At 48.2% G+C, this 19,887-nt stretch overlaps 1 protein-coding gene across 1 annotated transcript in view; it reads right to left on the reverse strand.

The window, feature by feature from the left end:
* Window positions 1–19,887, reverse strand: part of plekhm3 (pleckstrin homology domain containing, family M, member 3) — an 82,427-nt gene that overhangs the window by 3,079 nt on the left and 59,461 nt on the right. Inside the window, exons 6-8 of the mRNA XM_038790265.1 lie at window positions 19,469–19,632; window positions 9,743–9,781; window positions 6,953–7,110 (exon numbers count right to left, since the gene is read on the reverse strand). Of these exons, the coding sequence (XP_038646193.1) occupies window positions 6,953–7,110; window positions 9,743–9,781; window positions 19,469–19,632 (361 nt within the window). The remainder of the gene's footprint in view (window positions 1–6,952; window positions 7,111–9,742; window positions 9,782–19,468; window positions 19,633–19,887) is intronic.

Here is a 19,887-nt window from a genome sequence, read left to right on the forward strand (position 1 = left end):
CAGACTTTTTTGTTTTAGTGAAGGCGTTGATGACACGAGTGGTTGAGTGGAATACTCAGCAATTGGGATGACTGATCACGCAGCGCACTGGGTGGATCTATGGACAGAGAGGACTCTATCCTCCACCTCCCCAACCACGAAAGGCCCCGGTGGAGATTAAATATCGGTCTTCTTTCAGGCAAAGGGGTTGTGAGAGGATAGAGGGAGCCATTCGTAACTATGTGGACCAGAACAACACAGGTGAAGTTTCCGCCAGTATGATGTATGAGGCACTGAAAGCTATAATTAGGGAGAGCTCATCTGGATCTGTGCGCTCAGAATCAGGGTGGAGCGAGCAGAGCAGTCTCGGCTGTTGGAGGCAACTTTGGCAGTTGATCGTGAATATTCGAAACTGTCTGAGGAGCGATTTAGGAGCGACAGTGGCTCCAGATGGAGTTTAAACTGGCTTCTACCGAGAAAGCGGTAAGGCAACTTCATAAAACCAGAGGGGTGGGATATATAAATATGGGGAGGGAAGGCTAGCAGGATGCTTGCTCACCAATTGAGGAAACAGGCAGCAGCGAGGGAGATAGGTAGGCCGAGGGATGAGGAGATCAACGGAATTTCTGAGACTTTTTATCGGAGATTATACCGGTTGGAGCCTCCGCTGGGGGATGAGCGAAGATTATGATTTTTGAATCGGTTGGAATTTCCAAAGGTAGAACAGGCAAGAGTGTAGGGATTGGGGCTCCAACAGATCAATGGGAGATGTAGGAGTATGTGGAGCCACTGCAGTCCAGGAAAGCAAACTGCATAGGTATGAGAGGGGCAGGTTAGACAGGAAAAAGAGGTACAGATTGTACAAACTGTTTGTGAAAGCATGATTGTAGAAAAGCAATGGCGTACATTTAAAGAATGAATTCATAGTATATACTCCCTTGAGGAATAAAAACCCCATGGGAAAAGTGGTCCAACTGTGACTAACATGCTCATTTATAGTTAATGCTAGATTAAAGGGAGATACTTTTAATATTATCAAAAAGAGTAGCAAGCTTTGGGGTTAGAAGAATGTTAAAGAGTACCAAAGTGGCAAAAGAGAAAATTAGAATATAAAAGAGTAGATTAGCAAGAGATCTATACCAGATTTTGAAAGCTGCTACAGGTACATAAAAAGGAAGACTTCAGTGAAAATACATGTGGATCCCTTTTATACAGGACAAATTGTAATGGGGAATAAGAATATGGCAAAGTTGTTAAACAAATAAGCGTGGGCAGCAGGGTGGTGCAGTGGTTAGCACTGTTGCCTCACGGTGCCGAGGTCCCAGGTTCGATCCCGGCCCTGGGTCACTGTCCATGTGGAGTTTGCACATTCTCCCCGTGTTTGCGTGGGTTTCGCCTCCACAACCCAAAGGTATGCAGGGTAGGTGGATTGGCCTCGCTAAATTAACCCTTAATTGGAAAAAAAAGAACTGGGTACTCAAAAAATTTTTTAAAAAAGAAATACACATCCAATTAATTCCCTGCGAAATTTAGAATTAAATCTTCTTCCTCCACCTCTTCAGGCACTGCATTCCAGATGGTAACTACTAGCGACTAGAATTTACATAGGTGTACGTTATTCTATCCTTTATATGGGGGCAATATTGCAGCTCAATAATTCAGCATTGTATTTTGTTAATGATACATATAGGAGTCTGAGTGATGGCAGAAACACTGCCACACTGTATTCTATAGCACATAGTGTTAGTGAATTTAATAAAAAAGTGTTTATCTGACTGCATTCTAAAATATGTACAGGAATGTCACACACTACGTCACAATGTGAAGAAAAGAACAGTGTTCTAAAACAAATAGGATGGTTAGTAATTTCAGTGAAAGGATTTCCTAACTACAGTCCACCATCATGAGTTATAACATATGAATGGGATGCACTGTCAACCTCTATGACTATTAGGTCAGTCATTAGGAAGAATGAACAGAAATAATATCAAAACAAGTACCAAGACTTAGAATGAAAATTAAAACAAGAGGAGATATACATCCATAGAATCCGGATGATTGGTAATCCACTTTGTTTCGGCAGCAATTATTGGTGCGTGGAAATAGGGAACAATTTTACAGTCTCTTCAAATCTGGCCCATTCATGAAAACCTATCAAGCCTAAGGATCAAAACCCACAAATTACCTTCTCAATTTTGTCAGCCCTGTGTAAATAAAAGCATCCAACTCTTTAGGTTAATCATTACTCATAAATTACGAAACAATCTCTGCTGTCACATAATAGTACATCTGCGATCAAAAACTCAGTTAAAACTCATTGACCACATATTTGTTGCGACATGTCCTGTCAACACAGGGGCCTAGAAATTTCCGGAGGCCCATTTTCAAGCCTGAAATGTTTGGCATGCTTGGAGTATGACAACAGAAGTTGAAGGCACAAGGAAGTGTGCAAAGTGAGAGGCAAAGGCTGGGGTGGCCCAAGAGCTTCTTGCTAAGTCTGCAGGTGAGCTCCTCCTTGCCCACAAGCAGCTCACAGTACAGTTATTCCTTTAAACTTACCTCAGCCTCGTCTGGCCAGTGAAGGCCCGTTTCAACGCCAGGTGGGATTCGCAGTCACCAGAAAGATCATACTTCAGAACCAATTACATATTTGATCCGCGGGTTTTAAATTTAATTTAAACCTATGGTTGTCTGCATAGGGTGAGCCTTAGTCCACATGAAAGTAGCTGGAGATAAGGGGCGGAATTCTCCGACCCCCCCGCAGGGTCGGGGAATCCCCCCCCCCCCCCCCCCGCCGTGGCCGGAATTCTCCGCCACCCGGGAATCGGCGGGGGCAGGAATCACGCCCCGCCCGTCGGTGGGTCCCCCACACGATCGGCGTGCCCCCCGCGGCGATTCTCCGGCCCGCGATGGGCTGAAGTCCTGCCACTGTCAGGCCTCTCCTACCAACGTCAGGCCTCTCCCGCCAACGTGGTTTAAACCACCTCTGTGCCGGCGGGATTGGCGGCGCGAGCGGGCCTGGCCCGCGATCGGGGTTCACCGATCGGCGGGCGGGCTTGTGCCATGGGGGCACTCTCTTTCTTCCGCAGCCGCCACGGCCTCCGCCATGGCGGAGACAAAGAGACCCCCTCCACCGCACATGCGCCGGTGGTGACGTCAGCGGCCGCTGACGCTCCGGCGCATGCGCCAACTCACGGCGACCAGCGAAGGCCTTTTGGCCAGCCCCCACGCCGATCGGCGTAGCGCCAAAGGCCGTTGGCGTCAGTTGGCGAGCGGGAGCCACTCCGGTACGGGCCTAGCCCCTAAAGGTGCGGAGAACTCCGCACCTTTAGGGGAGACCCGACGCCGGAGCGGTTGGCGCCACTCCGCTACGCCGGGACCCCCCGCCGCGCCGGGTAGGGGGAAATTTTGCCCAATGTGTGGGATTCTCTGGTCCTCCAGCCACATGCTTCCCGGCGGCGGGATTCTCCATTCCTGTTGCTTGTGAATGGGAATTACCATTGAAGCCACCCCATGCTGTCGGGAAAACTGCGGGATGGAGTATTCTCGCCAAGATGCCATGGGGTGGGAAAATAAGTGAACACGGCCTCATCTTCAGCCCCTCACACAACAGCCTGCATGAAAGGGGTTAAAATCCAGGCCCATGTGTCCAGTTTTTAAAAAAATTATAGAGTACCCAATTATTTTTTTCAATTAAAGGCAATTTAGGGTGGCCAATCCACGTAACCTGCACATCTTTGGGTTGTGGGGGTGAAACCCACACAGACATGGGGAGAATGTGCAAACTCCACACAGACAGTGACCCAGGACCGGGATTCGAATCCAGGTCCTCAACGCCGCAGTCCCAATGCTATCCACTGCCCCACATGGCCCCCTCCAGTTTTCTGACAGTGGGAATGGAGATGGTGAGAGACCCAAGCCAGAGGGCCAACTGGAATCAGGGATTAGATTTGTATCACAGCACCAGTGGGACAGAACTTGACACTGCACAAGCTCAAAAAGTTAACCACTCCCACTTGTTCCAGAACTGGAACTTTCCCCTCCTTAGTCTCTAGATTGGACTGCTTATTCCAGCTTGAGAATGAACAAGACTTACTTTAGAAAATTTATCATAGATCAGAATCATGGATTGCTGAGTGTAAAACCTTTGAACAGCAAGCTGAATTACCTGCACGCAAATTCTTTATCACAATGAGCACGCTAGTGGGCTCCATCTGGGTCCTTAAACTGATGGTTGTAGTGTTTTCCATATCTGACATTCAATCCTCCATTCCAGAAAGCCCAGGGTTCAAGTCCCACCCCAGAGAATTGAGCCCATAATCCAGATTGACACTCAGTTAAGTCCTGGGTTAAACATTAAACCAAGATCTCATCTTTTCTCTCAAGACTGCCGTAAAGATTGCATGGTACTACTCATGGGAAAGCAGGGCAGATCTCCCAGTGTCTTTGGGCAACATGTATCTTTTAACCAAGATCTAAAGTGGGTTTACTTCACGACTGTTCGTGGGAGGTTGCTGAGCGCAAATCGGTTGCCACATTTCCTCCAATACATGACTACACCTCAAAAGTACTCCATTGGGTGTAAAGTGCATTTCAACGTCCTGAGGTCATGTAATGTATTATATAAACTTAAGCCCTTCGTTTCTTTTCTGACATTATGAACAATAAAACCACCTTCCCCCACCATTCCCAGCGCAGTTCTCTCCATAGCAGGCTCTAAGAAGTTGAAGTGTCATCCCTTCGGTTACAGAGTGAAGAGACCAGGTGCACTGGTGCTGCACACCTATGCTAAGGCTAGGGTGTGGTCCGACCAGACAGCTGGGCTTTGCGTCAAAGAAAATTGGGTGTTTCTGGTGGACCATTTATCCATCTGCACTCAGCTGTCTCAGCCTTGTATGTAGTCTTTATGACTTTCAGAAAAGTTATTGTTGGCCTCTGCACAACTGAAATGCCGGATGAATCGCACACTTTCTTTGAAGGGAAACTGAACAGAGAAAGATTAGAAAAAAAAAATACATGCCTGGCCCAGACTGTTTAAACAACATTATGTAACATGTTCTAGTTGATGAAGCACAAGAAGTTTGTCTTGTGCTAATATTAACAATTCTCTTGTGCTATTAACAATTCACAACAAATACGAACAAGCTTTGCAAAATAACCAAAGTCAACTGCTTTTTTACATGCCTCCCGTATTATTTTAGAAGCATTCCCCAGAACAACAACTTATACTGTATGAGAGGGGGACGCTGATTTCTTGGCAGTGGACTCTGATGGGGCGAGGTGCTGCCCTGGAATATGCACCAGGGAACAGTTAACTGCCAAGCTTTTGTTTAAATTCAAACCAGAGGGGTCAATTCTTTTTGTTCAAGGCATTGCCATGGGGAATGAACCAGGGAATGGCTGTCCCCCAAGCGTTTCTTTGGTTGAAAAAGGCACAATGCGTGGACCTGTTCTTTCTGATTGCAAAGGGCCATATGTGTGAATATATATGGCGTCAGTTGCACTGATAATCTTTGTCAGTGTAATTCTTGCACAATCAGGATTGTTTAGCAAGTATTGTTCAATCTATAAGACATCTAAAGCTGGACACTATGTTCAGAGTTTTGCAAGCATGGGTTGGTTGAGTAAATCTGTAATGGGCAGGTGTTTTTAGCTTGATGGCAGCATCATATTGGTGGAGAGTACCATTTATGTTCTACTGCATCGTAGCATCGTGAAATTACGACTTAAAAAAAAAAATTTAATGAACCCAATTCATTGTTTTCCAATCAAGGGCAATTTAGCATGGCCAAGCCACCTATCCTGCACATTTTTGGATTGTAGGGCGAGACCCATGCAGACAGGGGAGACTGTGCAAACTCCACACAGACAGTGATCCGGGGCCGGATTCGAACCAGGGTCCTCGGCACCGTGAGGCAGTGGTGCTAACCACTGTGCCGCCGTGCCTCCCATGAAATGGCTAACTTTAACTGTTGCTCAACATTTTTGGTATTAAGTTCTGTGTTGTGGCCTTAGGATCGATGTACACAAAACATCTAGTTCTTTGACTAGTAAAATTGTTTAATCAACAAGATGAACACGTGTAAAGATAACTAATGAACTACGATACAAACGGTAACGTAATAAATTAATTCAATGAATTCTCCTGGATCTACTTTTTAAAATTAAATTTAGAGTACTCAATTCATTTTTTCCAATTAATGGGCAATTTAGCAAGGCCAATCCACCTACCCTGCACATCTTTGGGGTGTGGGGGTGAGACACACGCAGACACGGAATGTCCCAGACACACGGACAGTGACCCAGAGCCAGGATCGAACCCGGGTCCGTGAGGCAGCAGTGCTTACCACTGCGCCACTATTCAGCCCAGGTAATCAAAATTTTGAGGAGTTTTGATGGAGTGAATAAGGAGAAGCTTTCTACTGGCAGCAACGGCAGTCATCAGAGGACAGAGATTTACCAGTAATTGACAAAAGAATGAAGGGAGAGATGAGGAGAATAATTGGAAATTTGGTCACTTGTTACGTAGCCAAGTGCAGCAGCACATTTTTTGGATAGGAAGGTTCCACAGCAGCTATAATAAATTAGGGCAGCATTGTGGCACAGACGTTAGCATTGCTGCCTATGGCGCTGAAGACCCGGGTTTGAATCCCGGCCCTTGGTCACTGTACGTGTGGAGTTTGCACGTTCTCCCCGTGTCTGCGTGGGTTTCACCCCCAACAACCCAAAGATGTGCAGGATAGGTGGACTGGCCACGCTAAATTGCCCCTTAATTGGAAGAAATTGAATCCACCAAGGTACTACTGCCCCTATGCTTTTGTTTATTCAAAGAATATACAATGTCTGGACATATTCCTTTTGTATGCAAAGGATAGATCTTTGCATATGAATATATGCAGCTTCTAGCAAGAATATTGAGCTACAAAAACACTGCAGTCTACCCATTAATCTAAGCAGACACCAACAAACTAACCTTTTGGTAGCAGTTCCTTCAAAGGGATAAATAATTTGCCCGTTGTTGCAGATCCCACAGATGAAGCCTTTCTGGCTGCACAGGCTGCAGCTGTACACATGGGTACTGGCAAACCTGTTGATCTTCACAAGGAATGGAGTGAGCTTGCCTTCAAAGACCTGGAAGAGGGGAGAGAAAAAAATTCAGAAGTCACAGATAGGACTTCAAAATGGGACGCTACTGCTGAAATCCTCTGTGCATTTGTTGTCCCCAGGCTCAAAGATTCCAATGGTCTCCTGTGTCCCCTTCCCACCCTGTAAATATCGGCTCATCCTACCTCGCACTAAGTCGCGTTCATCCATCAATCCTGTGCTCGCTGACCAACACTGGGTCCCCGGTCTGTCAATGCCTCAAACTTCAAATTCGTATTTGTGTGTTTGAATCCCTCTCTGGCCTCACCCCTCCCTATCTCTGCAACCTTCTTCAGCCCGACAACCCTCTTGAGATTTTGGGTACTCAGGCAAGCCTGCACATCCCTGATTTCAACCGTCCATCATTAATTGGCCATATCCTTCAGCGTCCTCGGCCCCAAGCTCTGGAATCTTTCCCCGAATCTCTCGACCCATCAAGACATTCCTTAAAGCCTATGTTTAGATCATCGGAAGAATCTCTCCCTATGTGGCTCGGTTTGACAATGCTCCCATGAAACACCTGGGAATGTTTCACTACTATTTTTTTAATAAATATTTTATTGAGGTTTTTTTTGGATTATAACAACAACACAATAAACAATGTACATGAAACTATAAACACAGTGCAAAAGCCGTCTCCCTCCCTTACAGGTCCCACCTTTATTAACCTCCCTACTCAACGCTAAGCTAACCCCCCCCCCCTTTCTGCTGATGATTAATTTTCCACGAAGAAGTCAACAAACGGTTGCCACCTCCGGGCAAACCCTAACAGTGACCCTGTCAAGGCGAACTTGATTTTCTCCAAATACAGAAAGCTAGCCATGTCCGATAACCAGGACTCCGACTTCGAGGGGTTCGAGTCCCTCCAAGCTAATAGTATCCGTCTCCGGGCTACCAGAGAAGCAAAGGCCAGAACGTCTGCCTCTTTCTCCTCCTGGATCTTTTGACACCCTGAAAATCGCCACCTCTGGACTCAGTGCCACCATTATTTTTAACATTGTGAACATGATATCTGCAAACCCCTGCCAAAATCCCCTAAGCTTCGGACATGCCCAGAACATGTGGACATGGTTCGCTGGTCCTCCTGCACATTTTGCACATCTGTCTTCCACTCCAAAGAATCTGCTCATCCGGGCCACTGTCATGTGAGCCCGATGAACGACCTTGAATTGTATCAGGCTGAGCCTGGCACATGTTGCGGATGCGTTGACTCTACTCAACGCGTCCGCCCATAGACCATCCTCTATCTCTCCTCCCACTTACGCTTCAGCTCCTCGGTCTGCGTCTCCTCTGACCCCATAAGTTCCTTTTAAATGTTTGAGACGCTCCCTTCTCCTCCCCACCCTCTGGAAACTATCCTGTCCTGAATCCCCCTTAGCGGTAGGAGCGGGAAGGTCCAAAGTTGTCCTCTTCGTCCGTACACTTGCCACAGGAGCCTGATACTGCAACCTGACCGAGTCAATAAAGCCCCGCCCAAATCTGAATCGTCCCAGTACCTCCCACAGATAATCTCATTCTACCCGATCAAAAGCCTTATCTGCATCCATTGCGATCACCTTCACCTCCCTACCTTCTGAGGGCATCATGATCACATTTAACAACCTTCTCACATGGGCCACCAACTGCTTACCCTTAATAAACCCGTCTGGTCCTCCCCAATAATGTCCAGAACACAATCCTCAATCCTGGAGGACAACATTTTGGCCAGCAGTTTGGCGTCCACATTTAACAGGGATATCAGCCTGTAGGACCCACACAGCTCCGGGTTCTTGTCCCGCTTCAGAATCAGTGAAATCGTGGCCTGTGACATCGTCGGGGGCAGCACCCCTCTCTCACTTGCCTCATTAAACATCCTCATCAACACCGGCCCCAATATCCCAGAGAACGTTTTATAAAACTCCACAGGGTACCCGTCTGACCCCGGGGTTTTAACTGCCTGCATGGCCTTTAGACCCTCCACTATCTCTTCCAACCCGATCGGGGCCCCCAGCCCTTCTACAAGCTCCCCGTCCACCTTTGGGAAGTTCAGCCCCCTCAAGAAGTGCCTCATCCCCTCCGGCCCTATAGGGGGTTCTGACCTATACAGCCTACTGTGGAAATCCCTAAACGCCTTATTCACCCCTGCTGAATCTCCAACCAGGTTCTCATCTCCGTCATTTACTTTTCCCATCTCCCCGGCTGCCTCCCTCTTTCTAATCTGCTGTGCAAGCATTCTGCTGGCCTTCTCTCCATACTCATAGATCGCCCCCCTTGCTTTTCTCAGCTGCTCCACCGTCTTCCCTGTGGTTAACAAGCCGAACTCCACCTGTAGCCTCCGCCGTTCCCTTAAAAGCCCTGCCTCTGGGGTCTCCGCATATCTCCTATCGATTTGCAGTATCTCCTGAATCAGTCGGTCCATCTCTGCCCTGTTCACCTTCTCCCTGTGGGCCCGTATCGAGATCAGCTCCCCTCTGACCACCGCCTTCAGTGCTTCCCAGACCATCGCTGCTGAAATTTCTCCCGTGTCGTTGACCTGCAGGTAGTTCTGAATACATTTCCTCAGCTACTCGCACACTCCTTCGTCAGCCAAAAGTCCCACATCTAACCTCCAGTGCGGGCGCTGGTTACTGTCTTTACTAACCTGCAGGTCAACCCAGTGCGGAGCATGGTCTGAGATTGTGATCGCCGAGTACCCCATATCCACCACCCCTGCCAGCAAGGCCCTGCTCAAAATGAAGAAATCGATCCGTGAGTACACATTATGCACGTGTGAGTAGAAAGAGAACTCCTTCACCCTCGGTTGCCCAAATCGCCATCGATCCACACCCCCCCCCCCCCCCCTCATCTGCTCCATGAAACCTTTTAGTTCCTTTGCCATTGCTGGCACCCTGCCTGTTTTTGAGCTTGACCGGTCCAAGCCAGGGTCAATAATTGTGTTGAAGTCCCCTCTCATGGCCAACCTGTGCGAGTCCAGGTCCGGTATCTTCCCCAGCATCCTCTTTATAAACTCCACATCATCCCAATTTGGTGCATGCACATTTACTAATACCACCTGCACCCCCTCCAGTTTCCCACCGACTATAATGTACCGACCTCCCACATCCAAAACTATTCTACCCGCCTCAAACACCACCCGCTTATTGATCAGGATCGCGATCCCTCTAGTCTTTGAATCCAGTCCCGAATGAAAGACCTGACTGACCCAGCCTTTCCTCAATCTAATCTGGTCAGTTACTCTAAGGTGCACCTCCTGCAACATTACCACGTGCGCGAACACACATGCCCTCTTGACCGGCCCATTTAACGCTCGAACATTCCAGGTGATCAGCCTAGTTCGGGGGCTCATTGCCGCCGCCCCCCCCCCCCCCCTTCGCCGATCAGCCATTCCCTTTTTTGGGCCTGCCTCCAGCCTATGCTCCATGCCTCCACCAGCCGCCCCTAGGCTGCCTCCGCCCCCAACCTCCTCTCTGTCCCTTGGCCCAAGTCCTTCCCGCGTCAGCAGAACATTCCCCCCCCCCCTACACCCCCCCAGCAACAATACTCTGTAACCCGACCCCTTTGATAAACCGAACATATGCACCCCCCCACTGCGCTTCCATGAGTTAGCCCGCCCAGCTAGCTTGGTGGCCCCCATCCCCGGATTGTCTCCCACCTATTGTTCCCTCCCCACTCTTCACCCCCCGCTCATACAAACATACTCCAACATCAAACAATCCCCACACAATAGCCCCACAGAAAAAACACCAAAATCTAAACAAGCGCACCTCCATCCCCCAACAGTGCAAATGAAAACCTTAACTCACTCAGCTCTAATGCTGGTCCCAAATCAATGCAAAAGGCATTACAAACAGCTTCCACAAAACAAAAAACGAGAAACTTTTTAAAAAAAAGAACAGAGAAACAAAATGAAAAAAAAAACATGAACGTTGCAGCAAAGTTCTCAGTCCATCACCAGTCCTTTCCTTTTCACGAACTCCAGTGTGTCCTCAGGCGATTCAAAATAAAAGTGCTGTCCCTCGTACATGACCCAGAGACGGGCCAGATACAACAGTCCGAACGTCACCTTTTTCTTAAAAAGGATCGACCTAATCTGGTTGAAGCCTGCTCTGCTCCTGGCCACCTCCACACTCAGGTCTTAGTAGACCTGCAGGATACTATTGTCCCACTTACAGCTCGGTGTCTGCTTGGCCCACTGTAGAATGCGCTCCTTATCCACGTACCTGTGGAATCTCACCACCATTGCCCTCGGGGGGGGGGGGGGGGGGTCTCCCAGTCGCGGCTTCCTCGTGAGCGTTCTGTGAGCCCTGTCCACCTCCAAGGGCCGGGAGAATGCCCCATCCCCCAGCAGCTTCCCAAATATATCTGCGATATATGCCCCAGCGTCCGCTCCTTCAGACCCCTCCGGGAGCCCAACAATTCTCAAATTTTGCCAGCAGGACTTATTCTATAGGTCCGCCACCTTCTCCAGGAGCTTCTTCTGCTGGTCTCTCAGCATCCAACTCCACCGCAGTTTGATGTTCCTTCTGCTCCGTTCTGATGTTCCAATGTTGGGCGTCCAATCTAAGCTCCAGCCGCTCAATTGACTCTTTTATCGGGTCCAAGCAGTCCCGTTTCTGCTTCGCGAAGCCTTCCTGAATAACTTGCATCAGCTGCTCCGTTGACCGCTGGGTCGACAAACCAGAGCTCCGGTCCTCCGCCATGCTGTCTCCTGCTGCAGCTTCAGCCCAAGCTTCTCTGTCTTTCTGTTTCTGCCTTTACGAGCACTTCTAGTCCTTCTCTCCATGCACCAATGTGGGAATTCAGTACACAATTGTCTCTGTCTTCAGTTTTACAATTCAAGTCTGGTAGAAAATCGGGGGAAAAGGTCCAAAAGTCCTACCCGAACGGGAGCCACCAAATGTGCGATTTACTCCTTCATCGCCGCCACCGTAAGTCGAATGTTTCACTACTTTAAATGCACTACGTAAAGCTAAGTTGTTGCAATTACATTTTCTTTTTAAGAACAATTATTTTCTCTCCTTCTCTACTTTGTTGAAGACCTTACCTATAAGAATAACGATCCATTGGCCTTGGCAGTCTCCTCATGGCCCTTCCAAGTGGTCATTATTCACACGTCAGCCCAGACAATGGGTGTTGACAAACTATCCAAACGTGGAGCTGGCTCCCATTGCCTACACCAGCAGCAAGAAGTCTGCCATAGGTTCCCTTCCTTGACCCTGTGGTGATGAAGCCGAATACAGGCCCCGATCAAGAATGGCAAACTCAGCCGAGAACGGGAACTTAAAGACTTTCATTCAACCTTTTGGGGACTGCCTATTGGAATTTCGGCTCAGCCTCTCCGGGAATGATGTGTTATGAAATTAGCAAGTCACAGTGAAATATTCCTTCAGGTTGGCAAAGGTTTTTGTTTTGTTTTTTTAAATAAATTTAGAGTACCCAATTATTTTTTCCAATTAAGGGGCAATTTAGCGCGGCCAATCCACCTACACTGCACATCTTTTTGGGTTGTGGGGGCGAAACCCACGCAGACACGGGGAGAAGGTGCAAACTCCTCACGGACAGTGACCCAGGGCCGGGATTCGAACCCGGGTCCTCAGCGCCATAGGCAGCAATGCTAACCACTGTGCCACTGTGCTGCCCGGCAAAGGTTTTTTAAAATAAATTTAGAGTACCCACTGCGTCACTGTGCTGCCCTGTTGGAGTGGGCAGTCATCTAATTCAGAGACAGGGAATGTTACCACCGAACCCAGGCTGTACCTTTGCCAACCCAGTGGGTTAGCCCTGCAGTCTCACGGCACCGAGGTCTCAGGTTCGATCCCAGCTCTGGGCCACTGTCTGTGTGGAGTTTGCACATTCTCCCCATGTATGCGTGGGTTTCGCCCCCACAACCCAAAGATGTGCAGGCGAGGTGGATTCGCCACGCTAAATTGTCCATTAATTGGAAAAAATTAATTGGGTACTCTAAATTTAAAAATAAAGACCCACTCCAAAGACTTCAGCACAAAACCCCAGGCTGGAATTCCAGTGCAGTGTTGCTGCAACGTGGGAGCTCCCGGGCTGGATACTCCGCCCCGCTGGCGCGATTCTCCATTACGCCGGCCGGTCAATGGGGTTTCCCATTGTGGGGCAGCCCCACGCCGTATGGAAACTCCCAGACGCCAGCAAAACGGAGAATCCCGTCCCTATCTTTTGGATGAGACATTTAAATGGAGATCAGTCTGCCGTCTCAGGTAAATAAAGGGTGACACTTTTTTTCCAAAGAACAGCAGGAGATTGTTTTTCTATTGTCAATATTTATCCCTCAACTATCCAAAGGTGTGCAGGTTAGGTGGGTTGGCCATGATCAACACGGCAAGTAATGGGGATAGGACGGGGTGGGGGGGGTTCGTATTGGTGGGGTACTCTTTTGAGGGTTTACGTGGACTGGATGGACCGAGTGGCCTCCTTCTGCGCTGTTGGAATTCCATGATCATCACTAAATTATCTGGTCACTAACACACTGCTGTGTGTGGGAGCTTGCTGTGCTTTTCCTACAATGCAATAGTGACTACATAAAAGTACTTAATTGGCTGGGAAACGCTTTGGAACTTCCTGAGGTCAAGAAATATGCTACACAATTCAAGTCTTTGTTTCCTCTACCTCTGCATTATGCTCAAGTCCTACTTTACTGGTTCGAGCTTTCCCACAACCATTATAACATGTTTACAATAGATTGGGAGTGTCCCGTCCCCCCCCACCAAGTGTTCAAGAATCCTTTTAATGGAATCATAAATCCTTATGTATGGCATGAATGGGATAGAGCGCTGCAGGACAATACCTTTTAACCACAGTATTTTGTATCAAAGAACACATGGGCTGGCTCCATGTTCTTCTGGCTCCACTCAAAGACAATACCATACTGTTAGATCTGTATGTTCAGGGGGAAATTAATAATCATAACTCTTGCTGTCCTGCTAGTGGATTTCTTATTTATTCAATCAAAACCCCTTCTTATTTTGATGTAAAATCCTCAATGCACCTTCTCTGCTTGAAGAGCAATCTCAACTTCTTCATTCCCGTCACATAACAGAAGTAACTTGTCTCCGATATCAACCCATCAAGTCTCCTGTGCATTTTCTCCAAGATTTTCACATCCTTTCTTGTTTTTTAAATATAAATTTAGGGTGCCCAAATATATATTTTTTCCAATTAAGGGATAATTTAGCGTGGACAATCCACCTAACCTGCAATTCTTTGGGTTGTGGGGGTGAAACCCACGCAGACACGGGGAGAATGTGCAAACTCCACAAGGACAGTGATCCAGGGCCGGGATTCGAACCAGGGTCCTCTGTGCAGCACTCTCTCAGTACTGCACTGTAGTGTCAGCCTAGGCTTTGTGCTCAAGTCTTTGGAGTGAGACTTGAACCCACAACTTTCGGACTTGGGGGAACGCGAGTGTTGGCCACTGAGCCAGTGGCCAACTGGAAGGGGACTGCACCTTTGTATATGGCAGAGAGAAAATGGAGCTCAAGGAAAAACATGAAGTAAAGAGGAAAAGTTATGGGCCAGTCAACTGCTTGACTATTAGTAGTACCCTGAAGGTGAGGTTTGTAAAAGGCAACACATTGGCCAGACTCCAACTTCAATTAATTATTGTGAAAACTAACAGTCTGCGTGTCCCCTCGAGTGATTAATGGCAAATTCAGTAAATTAATGAGGAAAAAAGTAGTCTCCTGCCTCTCGTCGGGTTTTATTAATTGGTTAGCAGCATAGTTGAATCCTGATGAAAGTGCAATTGGTGAGCCAGGAAATGTTACGCTTGAGCAAGGATCCCCATAAACCGTTTTATGTAAAATAAAAACAGACGATTTGCAAAATTTTGTAACAAGGTCTATTTGAATAAATAATGAGAACGACCAGGATAGTCTCAAGTTCAATCCCCAGGCTCTACTGGGGATGTGCCAAAGACACAACAGTTGATCGTTCCAGTATTACCAAAGAGAAATAAAATCAGTCAGAGATCCTGGTCCAGATTGATTTAAAGAGGGGAACCCTGATGTGACAGCACGAGATCGGGATTGGCTCTGGCGTCTTTCGCAACTGAATGGTTACCATTAACCAAAGTTTTAACATTTCCTTCGCTGACTCTCCGACTATTTTAATTTTGACCAGGGCTCTGCGTACCACCCTGGTATGTTTGACTATGCCAAAGGCACTATACAAATGCAAGTCGTGGAACTTCCGATGGGGTTATGTAGTGGGATGATGTGCAGGAGGTAGCTCCCCCTAGGGTACTGTTTTTTTTAAAGCCCTTTTCATCCAGTTTCTGGGGGTACTTTTGTTTAAAGATCCACTCGTGTAATGGAATAAGGTGCCGACAAAGAGGAAATGCCCAGGAAGACCGGGAGTGGGGGGTAAAGAGAAGAGAGAGAGATTGAGAGAGAGAGAGAGAGAGAGAGCCTCAAGGCAGAAGTTCATCAACTGAATCGTAGGCTTCTCGGGGCTTGTCGATTGACAAAATGAAAATGAGAAAATGGAGGAGGCAGCTTCTGTGACTCCACTAGCGGCCATGATGCTTCCCGGCACATTGGTGGCGGAGTTTGAGAAGCAATGGCGGGTAGTGTCGGGAGACCTCTGCAAGTCGATGGAAGTGGCCCGGCTCCCATTTGGTTGCCGTTGGAGATGGCCAATGAGACAGTAAAAGTATCAAGGTTTCTCTTGGAAGTGGAGATGTCTCTGATGGCTGAGGTGAATAAAGTGCCGAAGGCCAAAGTGAATGATTTGGAAAATCATTCAAAGGGACAAAATATCCATATTCTGGTGTTGCCAGAGAGGATGGATGGCCCATCACCCAGAGTATTTTGCAAAGATGTTTAGGAATGTGGTGGGGGAGGGTGGACTCACATCCCTTCACGAGCTGGATCGAGCCCACAGGACACTCTGACAGAAGCCAAGTTCCAATGAACCACCGGGAACAACAATTGTGATGTTTCGGAGCAGAGTGGCGGAGCGGAGGGGTGCTGGCCCACAACCCAGGGGTCGATGGATCAAACCAATTCTCTGCTATTTGCATTCACTCATGCCAAAAACAAAGATTCAGCCACTACGCAGTGCACATCTGGACGTTTTCGGGGCAGCACGGTGACACAGTGGTCAGAACTGCTGTCTCACAGCGCCGAGGACCCGGGTACGGCTCCAGCTCCGGGTCACTGTCTGTGTGGAGTTTGCACATTCTCCCCATGTATGCGTGGGTTTCGCCCCCACAACCCAAAGATGTGCAGGCGAGGTGGATTCGCCACGCTAAATTGTCCATTAATTGGAAAAAATTAATTGGGTACTCTAAATTTAAAAATAAAGATCCACTCCAAAGACTTCAGCACAAAACCCCAGGCTGGAATTCCAGTGCAGTGTTGCTGCAACGTGGGAGCTCCCGGGCTGGATACTCCGCCCCGCTGGCGCGATTCTCCATTACGCTGGCCGGTCAATGGGGTTTCCCATTGTGGGGCAGCCCCACGCCGTATGGAAACTCCCAGACGCCAGCAAAACGGAGAATCCCGTCCCTATCTTTTGGATGAGACATTTAAATGGAGATCAGTCTGCCGTCTCAGGTAAATAAAGGGTGACACAAAAACAAAGATTCAGCCACTACGCAGTGCACATCTGGACGTTTTCGGGGCAGCACGGTGACACAGTGGTTAGAACTGCTGTCTCACAGCGCCGAGGACCCGGGTACGGCTCCAGCTCCGGGTCACTGTCCATGTGGGGTTTGCACATTCTCCCTGTGTCCGTGTGGGTCTCACCCCCACAACCCAAAAGGATGCACAGGATAGGTGAACTGGCCAAACTAAATTGCCCCTTAATTGGGAAAAAGAATGATCTGGTACTCTAAATTTATTTTTTTTGAACTGTGAAGTTTCACAGCTTTCAAGAACAAGCCGGCCGGGAAATGAGAAAAGGAGCACTGCTACTAGGAATGGGAAGGCCATCAGGCTTTATCGGGATGTGGGAGCGGAGCTGGCAAATAAGTGGGCAACATGCAACAAGGCCAAAGATGTTCTGTAAAAAATTGGAGTCCGTTTTGGGGTGGTGTAACCGGAGTGGCTAAGAGAGACTTATGAGGGGGGGGAACTTTTTTTGATGCGCTGGAGGAGGTGGATTCTTTTTTTTTTTTTTAATTTAGAGTGCCCAATTCATTTTTTCCAATTAAGGGGCAATTTAGCCTGGCCAATCCACCTACTTGCACATCTTTGGGTTGTGGGGGCCAAACCCACGCAAACACGGGGAGAATGTGCAAACTCCACACGGACAGTGACCCAGAGCCGGGATTGAACCTGGGACCTCGGCGCCGTGAGGCAACAGGGCTAACCCACTGCGCCACCATGCTGCCCGGAGGTGGATTCTTTTGCAAAAAAGCATGGGTTGGGTGTGGGTTGACTGAGGTTTCTGAGGCTTTTTTTGATCTTTAGGGTGGGCTTGTGGATAATGGGGAGTTGCCGGGGTTCCTTGTTCATGTTTGCATTTCATTGTTTTTTGTGTGAGTTGAACGTTTTGCAACTTGGGTGGGGGTTAATTCTAAGGGGGGGGGGGGGGGGGGTTTGATCTATTTGTTATAACTGTTGTGAAAATATACAGCTCCCAATTAGAACACTATATTTTAAAGGATTTTTATACTTCGGTGACCTTTTTCTGTGAGCATTTTTCTTCACTCTGGGAAGGCCCTGCTAGCGGAAGAGTTAGCTAATGGAAGTGATGCAGTGGCGGTGACTGCAGCTCATTATATTAGTTTTGTTTTGGATAATTAGCTTGAGTGTTTTTGTTCTGTTTGGGGTTAGGTTTATTAGAAGTGGGTTTTAATAGTTTTTGTTCACTGAACTGTTTTTTGTATGTATATTGGGGTGTGATATTGTTTGAGGGTGGGGGGGGGGAGGGGGCAGGGGTAGCTTGCTGACAGTGACTGCAGATTGTCTTTATTTAGTCCTATCAATGCATTTGGTGGCCATCTTGGGTGGGCCTGGTTGCTGCACATTCTATGGAACTGTTGAATAATCACTCTTGGTGGAAATGGCTGACTCCGGATTTTGGGGGGCGCAGGGGAGGGAGACAGTCAGGAGGTTTCACTTCATCCAATTTATTATTTTATTATTGGGCAGCCAATATTGAGAAAGTACTGGGGTGGTTTAGCGATCTGGGTTCCATAGGTGAATTGGACATTCAAAATTCCACCTCCATGTACCCGAGCAGGCACCGGAGGATTTTCACAGTAACATCATTGCAGTGTTAATGTAAGCCTACTTGTGACAATAAAGATTATTATTATGGGGGCTACTTGAGGAGAGTTCATGAAGGGATTACAGCCTCAGGGCATTAGTAACGGCACTGTTGCCATTCACTCCGGCAAGAATCCGGTGGTGGTGTCCACCGAGAATCTGGAAGCAATTCATACAGAATTTAAAACTTGGCTCCATGTCTCGGGCCCCATCTGTAGCAATCATTTCTTTCTGCCAGCGGGTTTAGACTAAAAGATTAGTTCATGGGAAGGGTTTGGAGAGGTGTGGGGACATGTTCATGGCGAGACGGTTGGTCAACTTTAAGGAGCTGTGCGCCGAGGTCTCAGGTTCGATCCCAGCTCTGGGTCACTGTCCATGTGGAGTTTGCACATTCTCCCCGTGTTTGCGTGGGTTTCGCCCCCACAATCCAAAGATGTGCAGGCTAGGTGGATTGGGCACGCTAAATTGCCCCTTAATTGGAAAAAATTAATTGGGTACTCTAAATTTATTCAAAAGAAACTTTAAGAAGCTGACAGAAAAATTTCAACTCCTTGGTTCCAATCTATTTAGATATTTTCGGATCCACGATTTTCCACATAAAAGTTTTCCCTCTTTTCCCTTGGCCCCACCCTCCTGCCTGTTGAGGAGTATTTTGTTTTTGACTGGTGGGGGGAGCATTTCGTGTATTTACAGCCAGATCCCATCAGTGGAGCCGGTTCCGTTGGATGAGGTAAAGGTGAAATCGAATGAATTGAGTACTACAGTATTCTGGGTGATGAGGTGTGAAGTGAGGCTCTTTGCGTTGTCAATTCCACGTCCTCTTGCGCATGCTTTAGACTGATCCAGTTTAGAGTGGCGCACAGGGTTCATTTGACGAAGGCGAGGTTGAGCAGTTTTTTTCTCTGTGGTGGAGGACAGCTGCGAGTGTTATTCTCGGGAGTCCGCTAAACATCAGCATTATTCTCGGGGGGGGGGGGGCTAACTGTCGGCGTTATTCTCGGGAGTCGGCTAACCGTCAGCGTTATTCTCGGAGGTCGGCTAACCGTCGGCTTTATTCTCGCGGGTCGGCTAACCGTCGGCGTTATTCCTGCGGGTCGGCTATCCGTCGGCGTTATTCTCACGGGTCGGCTAACTGTCGGTGTTATTCTCGGGGGTCGGCTAACCGTCGGCGTTATTCTCGGAGGTCGGCTAACCGTCAGCGTAATTCTCGGAGGTCGGCTAACCGTCAGCGTAATTCTCGGGAGTCGGCTCACCGTCAGCGTTAGCTGACCGTGAGCGTTATTCTCTGAGGTCAGATAACCATCAGCGTTATTCTCGGGTGTCAGCTGACCGTGAGCGTTATTCTCGGAGGTCGGATAACCGTCAGCGTTATTCCCGGGGGTTGGCTAACTGTGAGCGTTATTCTTGGAGGTTGGCTAACCGTCAGTGTTATTCTTGGGGGTCCGTTAACCGTCAGCTTTATTCTTGGGGGTCGGCTAACCGTCAGCGTTATTCTCGGGGGTCGGCTAACCGTCGGTGTTATTCTCGGGGGTCGGCTAAC

Source organism: Scyliorhinus canicula, chromosome 2 (assembly GCF_902713615.1).
Source record: "Scyliorhinus canicula chromosome 2, sScyCan1.1, whole genome shotgun sequence".
NCBI lineage: Eukaryota > Metazoa > Chordata > Chondrichthyes > Carcharhiniformes > Scyliorhinidae > Scyliorhinus > Scyliorhinus canicula.